Genomic DNA, 9,971 nt, shown 5'->3' on the forward strand with positions numbered 1-9,971 from the left:
ATACAATTTCTTTTTGTGCAAGCTAAATGGAACAGTTCCATGTGTAAAACAAGTAATCCTATCCTTACTCATAATCAAATCCGGGAAGCGCATTTCGGAAAGGTGGGCCAGGAAATAACCCCCCCGCCCCCACCCCTTTCTCGTTCTCTGTTTTTTTTCTTTTGACTACATATTTCTAAATTCCATTCCCAACCTGGGAAGGAAAATTGGTCTTCTCTGAGAATATATGTAGTTTTATAGTTATTTTATTATTATTATTAATTAATTTTGAGATGATAATAGTTCTATTGACATGTCCAAATATTAGATAAAAGAATGGGAAGCCATAAACTGTATATTTTTATAATAATTATGATCTGCGTTTTTTTAAAAAAATATATACCTTAAATGATACAAACTGTTGTCATTTTTACAGCAATATCATAATTTGAAGTGTCTTCTATTGTACAGATCAGAACACTTCAAAAAATATATTATGAAGAAGAAATTTCTGAATGCTATTTTGTTAAAAGGAAGGGGAATATTCTCCTATGGGATGTTTTTTTTTCCTGGAAGGAATAATCTTTTTGTCTAATTTTATATCTGTGTGCAGAATTGTTTGAAACAAACTGTTGCGAATACTGGAAAGAATTGGTTAGATATTTTGTCAGCGGAATTTGATGTTAGTAAAAAAATGTTGCAGTTTATTCTTTAAACACGTATAACATGGTTAGATGCTGGGACAGTAGTATTTTGTAATAATTGTTTACAACGGGCAGTTTGGTGCAGAATTGAAAATGCATCGAAACAATCAATATATTGATGCATTTAAATATGTAACTTATTTCTATAACAATCGATGCATTTACGCTGCAACCAAACGACTGAAGATGCATATTTTTCATTAGTCTCTGTTTATCATTTTTCCTGGCATGAACTTATTCTGATATAGAGCAGCACTAACTTTTTATGCACTTTAACGTGTCAGTGGAGTTTTGAGAAAAGGTGTGCTGCAGTTTTGTGTGTGTGTGTGTGCGTGTGTCAATTGGCTCGATTTTGGGTCCTATTTTTATTTGAAAGAAATAGACTGAACAGTAGCAATATTTTTCGGAAAGTTGATTTCTCCAAACACGTTGTTTTTGGTTGTGCTTTGTGTATACGCTTTGCCGAATGTCACGAACAGATAGGCTGATTTTGAGTATCTTTATGTTATTTATTTTCATTACTGAAATGAAAATAGGCTTTGAATGTTTTCTGCTCCGCTAAGGCGTTTATTTATGTCCTAATCTTTAAAAAATGGAGTAAAATTTGAAAAATATTTGGCAAGATCTTACTAATATCTTAGACATAATATTTTTGTCTATGCTAACTCTGATATTTTATTTCATAAAAACGCGCGAAATATGTTTGCGGTGGGATTTCTACATGAACATCGAAACTTCATGAAGTTTCTGAACTTGGACTGGTTTGCTTCGTACAGCAACCTATCAACATTCGACGCAATAGGCAGAAATTTTCGAAAAGACCTGTAGAAGATATCCGAATACATGTCGCTGTAACATGATCCCATACCACACGCCACAAAGGCATTTAAAATGATTTAAAACTGAAAGACGAACTGGATCACAACTGAGCAGTGTTGATCTATTCTGCATTCAACGCTTAATAAGAACTAGTGCTATAAAGAGCGTTTGACATGACAATTCTGTTTCTACTGGCAAGTCTTGAGATAATGCTATAGAAGATAAAAAAAAATGTTTGGGAATTTCTTGTGTGTCTTATGTTTTTATAACAGTGTAACATAGTTGCTTCATCCAAAAAGTTAACTGGGTTTTACTAATTTGAGAAAGTAACTTAGTTACAGGGAGGTTATTCTTGATATGACGTAAATCGATGACGTTAAAATAGTAACAACTTTCATCTAATTATAAATAATCTAATATATTTTTTAATAGCTATAAAAAATGGAGAGATTTTAAAATTCAATGTAACCTTGGATGCTTTCAAATTAAGATGAGTACTTTTTGTTTTAACAAACAATAATTTTGTTGATTGCTGTCGAACCAAATAGCCGTGGCAGGATGATCGTTTGAAAATTCATACTTTTTTTTCCTGTCTTTCTTTTTTTTTTAGAGGAAAATGCGGTGTCGATTTTCGCGAAAAAATTCTCAGCATAATGTTAGTTATTATCAAGAGCTTGCTTATTTTGTCAGGCAATGCCAGGATATGATATAAATCTGCGAAAACGTGTAGAATAGTAATCTTAAAAGTAACTAGCTGATGGTCAACGTGGCTGTTACTTCCAAAGACTGTTTTATAACTATATGTATGCATTTTCTGGATTTTTTTTTATGTGAAATAATATTTGGGACAATGAAAATGCGAGATTTCCGTACTATCAAGGGATGAGGCGAGAAATATAGGAATTGTAATAAAAAATAGACTTACTTGCAAATCTTGGGTCGTTTGCAGTTGCACCGTACCATCCTGCCGCTGCACTGTTCCTCACGTCACCATAGTGGGCCGAAATGTCGGATCCGTTGCAATATTGAGAAGGGAACGCCGCTCCGTGGTGCGACAACTGGGGCACGTGCATGTGGGTGTAAGGGTTGCTCACCGGAACGCTCATGGCTGCACCTTGCTGCTGGCTCGTACGATAGGGGGACGGCGGGGCTGCGAGGGCCGCCTCTAAACTGGCTGACTTCCGGTAAGATTCCTCGATGGGGCTCAGTATATCTGACACTGAAAAGGGCGTCGTGTGTTTGGGGCTCAATGACATAGCCAGGTCACCATTCAGTTCGGGGAGAATGTGGAGGTCGGCGCGGGAGAGCGCTACCTCCTCTTGACTGCTGGACGAACTCAGGTTGGCAACCGCAAAACCAGCGACTCCTGTGGTCAGCAGTGGATACCCGGCCGGGTTCGATGTCGGTAGCGCCAGGTTGACGGACGCTTTGCCTTCACAACGGTCCACCGCACATGCGTCGATAAGCGTTAACGTTCGTCGCGGTCACCCGCGGAATGCCCTCTTCTGGAGGCGCCGTCGAAAGGTTCCAAAGCACTGTCCTTTTGCCGCACCGCTACTGCCGACAATCTTCAGGAAAGTCCTACAAGGTCCTCCTCTCTCTCTCTCTCTCTCACCCCCACCGTTATTTTTCCTCCAGTTTTCGGTACAGATTCTCTCTTCCTTGATCGCACTCTCACTTTTTTTTTCTAAAAAAAAAAGGCGTTCTTCTTTTCGGTGTCTGCTTCGCAGGAAAAGTACCCCCAAGAACGAGACACTGAGAATCTGTCTGAGTACCACTTCGGCCCTCTTCTCAGACCAAATTGTGGGGTAATAAATCACTTGGAGATAGAGGGAGGCGGGGCTGGAGAAGTGGCGGCCAATGCGAGTGGCGGCAGCGTCTCCATGACGCTCCTCGAGGCCACGCCTGTTGTCGTCAGCGGACCAAGCAACTCTCGACCTTAGCGATCGGTCCCCTGGTGCCTCTGCATCCATCCAAGAGTTTGCCCGACGCTGCGAACGCTGAAACTGGACCATACTGTCTCTAATCTCCAGTCCAGGAGCCCAATTCTATTTGGTCTAAGGCCCAAAATCCGAGATTTTCAACGCTTATTCAAACTTCACCCACTGCTACCAACTGCGACAGACGATGCCTCCCCTTCTAAGGACCCAGCGCCCATTTCTCACCAAAAGCCCTCAACGTTGGCGGCCGTGCCACCGCCCAAACCTCCTCCATTGCACTCTACATGCTCCTCGTTCCCAACATGATATGTTCTCCACGATCAAGAAGCGAAGGGGGGAGTAAGCAACTGCGATGGGTTAATTGCGAAAAGGACCAAAAGAGGGGGGGGGGGGTGCTCCGGCGGGAACAGAACCGGGAGCACCTCTCCACGATTATTGCTGTTCCCTTTGATTCCTTCAGGAGCACTCCTACGATAATAACACTTGCAGGACCATTGTGGGTGTTCCGAGCCACACACAACAGTTTAGATAAACGTAGACAGCTCTTCAAGACAAGTCTTTATCCTCCAAGAGCTCTTCGACAAAGAGCCCTGAAGTGGATATAAGGCTCCTCCATATCCACCTATAAACATTCCCGCTACAGTGGGTCAGTGGTGGTAATAGGAAACCTGTTATCAAGATCTTCCGGTATTACCAAAGTTTGTGTTCAAGTCTTGCATGCACGGAGGCTAATTTAGGACTGAAGTTGTAGTTCTGAGTGGTATTGCGATTGCGATATGAGTCAAGGCCATGCGGGAGACCCGGGTTCGATATCCGGATGGTCTCTAGTGGAAACTGAACTCGGGAACATATTCAATGAGTTCTGGAGCGTGGCGCTTATCACATCATCTCCAGTATGTGCGAGATGAAAAAAAGTCATTTAGCATAACTTTTCTGCCACTTGTGGCGAATCTAATGAACAATTAGAAAAAAAATGATGAAGGAACGCTCCCAAAGAAACACCTAGCCAGGGACTCGAACCTGGAACTTTGAGAGCAAAGCTACAATATCAACACGAGAACTAACACGTACTACTACTCAGAAATCACGTGGTCTTTTTTCTTCTTCTTCTTTACTTTTTTTTACATTAATTTCGTTCGGGTGGTGCCAAAGCGGTAAGGAATGCTCACATCGGAAAGTTTGAGTTTTTGCTGCAAGTTCACTTTGTGCACATATAAGCTAATCGGGACTGGACCTACAGTTTAAAGTGGAATCCGAACCATTATGTTCCTCCAACGGGTATTGAACACGGGAGTCTCTGATTATAAGAATATGGTGCTACCACTAAGCTGTCGGGAAAGCTCTGTCACTGGAAACAACAGCGGGTTTTGTATAACGCCATCACATTTGCCAGAACATATTAACAATTTATTTGTACTTTACAATCATCTTTCCCATTGTCATCGAAATGTTAAAAGGCATAAAATATTTCATAACTTATCAAATATTATTAATTTTCAACTTAATACTCGAGAAACTCGTCTTTTTATTTAAGAAATTTAGCAACAAATTAATAAGAAAGACTTAATAATTACATACGGTTGTATCAATTGAGGCACTTTTTCGTGCAGAAAATAAATAGGCCTATGGTTCATTATCTTTTCTGTGCGCAGTTTAAATTTTGATAGAGATCTAGTTTTAATTTGCACTGATTAGATTTCTTATTTGCTACATTGAATGTATCCAAAAAAGAAATAACATCAAGAACTTCATGACATTACGACAATGACTCCTAAACTTAATAAACAAGGCCAAGATTGACTACGGAGATTCGATCTCTCGACTGAATCTGTTATTGAACGTATCTATACATTATGCTTACCACGTTAGTGAAACTTGTCTTTTATTTCAGAAATTTAGCAAAAAATGAATAAGAAATAGATAAAAACTCAACGTGGCTTGAAACTACTAATGCTACTTCGGAAGTAAGATCTCATGACCTTCGATTTCGCAGTGTAGATATATACCTGATATATGTTTTCAAGCAGAGCTCTTCGGGTAAATTCGTCACCGCTCGTGTTTGTTCGAGATGTTAGACATTTAATTCCGCTGTCCAGTAGATAAGATTACAGAATGTCTGAAAATTACGAAAACAATAAGAAATAGTCTTGCGAACAGCCTGCAAGGAAATACCGATTATTCCCGAAAATTAACGAAAAGAGCCGAAGAATTCCGATTGAAAGTGGGAAGGAAGTATAGATGATTCTTATATCCAAGACACATCAGGTGATTTAAGGGAAGCATACAAAAATTCATGCAAATAGGGACGAATGGAACGAAAGAGCGCTACAGGTTAGTTTACAAACTACTTAATTAGCTTTTGAAAAAAGACTTGACTGCCCACTCTCGTGAGATGGCCATCGACAACAGTGCAAACAAAGACGCATTTGGAGTGGCAGTCAAAGGCACGTGTAAACTTATTTTCTCTGCAGGAATGCCCGTGGCCAGCAGAGGTTAAGGAGGCTAGTGCTGTCAACATCCTTCACTACCCTAATAGCTTGGACAGTTTCCACTGTACACCACTTATACGTTCAGATACAGCAGCCGCCACAAGCCGATGGAACCAGTATAGCGAGACTAAATAATTGTCTATGCGATTTAGTTGTCGATAACAGTACTTTATTGGTATAAAGTCTATGTATATGAGACATAATAGAATGTATGTATACAATTTCAGTCTAAACATGCAAAAATAGAAGTCATTATTTACAATAAACAGTGACGACTCGTGGCTTTTTCGGAGTGTAGGAAGAAGTTATGGTAAACCGAGGAAGGTTTGAAAAATGGGTTGAATTTTGCTTGTACGTACTACCCATTGCATTTAGAATGTTAGCTGCAGGCCCATGCTCAAGGTGCGGCAAGGGGCCCTTGCTCCTTCCTCACTTTGAACTACGAAAAATTTAAATGTGAACCTATAAAAATCAACGAAAATAACATTGACGATATTTCATATTTTGCAAGAATTTATATTTCCCTTTCGTGTGGATTGACGATAATAAAAAGTGTTGCTTAAACTTAGAAATTATGCTAAATGCTTCTAAATTATGCCAGGATTTATTATTAATTATTCATTTCTTTTGGATAATTGCAATTCTGCATCTGCTTTTCTAGAGTTTTGAACTTGCGTTATTAATTTTTAACAGTTATGTAATAGTGTAAATTTTCCGCCAAAATTGTTTAAAATGGTGCAACAAACGACATGGATTCAGCATCGAACTGAAAAAGGTTTGAGAAAATTGTTTACCCCCAACTTTCTACCGATTTCGTACCATAAAATCTCCTGACGAACTAAATCGGGCAGGATGAAGAAGAGACGGTGGATGGATCGTGGCATGGTTTTAAAAAAGCTTTCCGATGGATCGGCATACTCTCTTTCGTTTGAAACATGTCCGCTGGTGAAGTAGAAATAAGATTTGAACATAATTTTATTTTTTATTTCCTGAAAACATATTCCTTTGAATTGGATTTCCCTCTCCCAGGGATTGGCGTTTGCAGATTATGTTAGAAACTGTGCTAAGTGGCGACAAAGATCAAATTGTGCTTGGTTTAGTAACATTTTGTTGGGGTTGGCATCGCTGATTGAGGAAAGTCTTGCTGGTTCCTCGATCCTCGCCGATTTTCGTAACCTTTCCCTTGCACTGCCCCTTCCACCCCCACCCATCTGTTTGTAGGATAACAGCCGAGGTTCCTCAGCGAGCGTCAGAAAAGACCATGTCCATCGTCTTTGGACTTCTACTGGAGCGACCGAGTGCAGTCAACTCTTGACAGTAGCTAACATAGGCAATTGTACGTACATTGCGCTCATAATTTTATAACAAGACAATCGGCAACTGCAAGAAGGGTTCACGTATTAAACTCCGAAAAAGTAGAGAACTGGAAATAAGCAAAAATGAACTGTAGGAAGTTCCTCACTTCCTACATGGAGGAATCGCCCCTATGGTTAGACAGTGCACAGTACATACGGACATGTAAACTTAAAACTATTTTCCATCCTGGGAGCTGTACTATATCCGGATATTCTGATTATTTGGATATCCGATGTCCAGATTATCTGAAGTGTCCGGATATCCGATGTGTACATTATCCGGACAGTTTTATGTTTGTCCATTTTACGGGTTATCCACATATTATTTTATTAGTCATGTTCATATTTCAATGTACGGATATTCTACAAATACTTAATCAAATCTGTACTATCCGGATATTCGGATACTATGATTAGACTATCCGGATTATCCGTTGCATCCGAAACCAATATAAGATAATTAGAAATCCGAATTTTGTGGCCATTCCTACTATATAGGTCCTACTAATGCTAAAGCTGCTGCTAATATAGCTCCTATTCTCATGAAGTACAAGTAATGGCAGCGATTAAGAGGGGCATGAGGGGGGAGTTGACCCTCCCCACTTTTTACCCCCGCACTATTGCCTCTTAATGCTAAGCCTTGTAAACCAAGAGAAAGTAAACTGTCATCCCCCCCCAAGTAAGTTCTGGCACCTAATCACCGCTACTGAGTATATAAGTAAGTATCCATGTGTTCTAAACCAGTAGTCTCAACCTTCATGAAACGTGAAACCGCGGTATGAATAAATTCCTTTTTTTTTTAAATTGATGTCCTGATCCCTACAATTTTACTCGAAAATACATTTTAATTTGAACTTTATACATTGATTAATATGTACCCTTCAAATATTTATAAATAAATTATGGCATAATCGTAAAGTGTAATAGTTCGATTAAGTCTAGGCTTGGTTCACAAATATAAATATTGGTTAATTAAAATTGATGTTCAAACTGACACATTTAGACACGAAGACTGTAAGAAAACCAGCTACGAATTACGAATGCTTTATACAGGCAAAATGTAATGAAATCAGTGAAGAATGGGTTATTATGAAACCTAGTAAAAAAAATGTCACGTCATCTCTAATATCAATATAAATCACACCTCAGTAGTTAGATCTATAAGCTCATGTCATATGGCTGCAAATAGCAGAAAAAAATCACCACATAACTTTATGACACCGAAGTATTAAAAAAATGTTGTTGTATTTCTGAGCACTCTGAAATAGACTGTCACTTCACTGCCATCTGTTGTTTAAAAATGTACTAAGAAGCCTTGTGGTCGAAGTTGCATCATGCACCCGTGTTTCCTACCCATGCCGTCATATTTGGAGAGAAAGCTCATTCTTGTCTGACCAAACAGTGGAGTGGGCCGCTCTCTGAAGGACTGGTTTTGTTTGTAGTCTTTTCCATCTTCTGTTGATCGAACAGGCTACCTGTTGTTTCCAGGCTTTAAGGATGGCAATGCGTGTCTTCGTGTGTGATTTGCTGTGTTTTTGTGAGCGGAGTTAGGGGGAAGGGGCGATTTTAGCAGTTGACCTCTTTGGTATCAGTGGGTTCACTTGACTGTGTATGGGCTACACTGACATCTGCTGTGCAGATAGGAAAGCTCACGTTATACCGTCCCCGTCTATACCTGAACCCATAGGCATAACTTGGCGGGGCAAGGGGGAGCTCGCCCACCCAAATTTTCAGGTTTGATAAAGCGTACAAGTTATTGGTACCTTGTTAACTTTGTTGAAGATAAAGTTAATAAATAGTAATTATTGTAATTTCCAACAATAACAGTTATTTAGCGAATAATTCTGCCCAAACTTTTCAGGCTCGAATGGGCCTTTGGCCGTCGCGAAGGCAGCTTTTTTCGAATTTTCTCTGTTATCGAAAATCCGCTATGAATTCCAAAATCCGAAAAATTACATCTGTTTAGAATTCCTTCTGGAACATTAACGTGAATTTTCGAGTGGTTAGCTCTCGCTGTTGCCTAGATATTTTCAACGGATTCGTGATTACGTAAGTCTATTAAACTATTGAGAATATCTAGACAATATCGTAAGCAAGCCACACGAAAATTCACGTTAATGTTCCAGAAGGAATTCTAAACAGATGTAATTTTTCGGATTTTGGAATTCATAGCGGATTTTCGATAACAGAGGAAAATTCGAAAAAAGCTGCCTTCGCGCCGGCCCAGTCGAGGCTTAAGAGGCCATATCATGGGCAGCGGAAAAACAGACCTTCATTCAGAACACTTTTACTCGAAAACTATTTGAGGCATTTGAATGAGCTTTGTGGTGAATTGATCAGAAAGGATGAATCTTAACAGTGATTATCGAAATTTTTTTATCACTTCCATATTTTAATAGATATTAGCTGTCAAATATCTCAGTTTTTTGATCGGCGTATAGAGCCCGATTCTAAGTTACTGTAAAAATTTAACCTTGCAAGCCTTTCTTGCATCCTTCCTGAGTAAACTGATTTTTTTATTTTTCAAATTGAGAGGCCCATTGTGACAATACGCCATTGCAAACATTGATATGCATTTTCAAACACCTTTGAGAATGGCTTTATTCGAGCCATAGCGGGGCTGGCCATCGGCTGGCGGGGTTATGTTCAAGTCCTACAAGTTCAGCCGTCTGCCGATAGATGACT

General features: G+C 39.5%; 1 protein-coding gene across 1 annotated transcript in view; it reads right to left on the reverse strand.

Annotated features, from left to right (window-relative positions):
• Positions 1–2,758, reverse strand: part of scro (scarecrow) — an 84,285-nt gene extending 81,527 nt beyond the window's left edge. Inside the window, exon 1 of the mRNA XM_083137263.1 lies at positions 2,428–2,758. Coding sequence (XP_082993389.1) covers positions 2,428–2,758 — 331 coding nt within the window. The remainder of the gene's footprint in view (positions 1–2,427) is intronic.
• Positions 2,759–9,971: the final 7,213 nt, after the last annotated feature.

This window comes from Lepisma saccharinum, chromosome 16, assembly GCF_977018435.1.
Source record: "Lepisma saccharinum chromosome 16, izLepSacc3.1, whole genome shotgun sequence".
Classification (NCBI taxonomy): Eukaryota; Metazoa; Arthropoda; class Insecta; order Zygentoma; family Lepismatidae; genus Lepisma; species Lepisma saccharinum.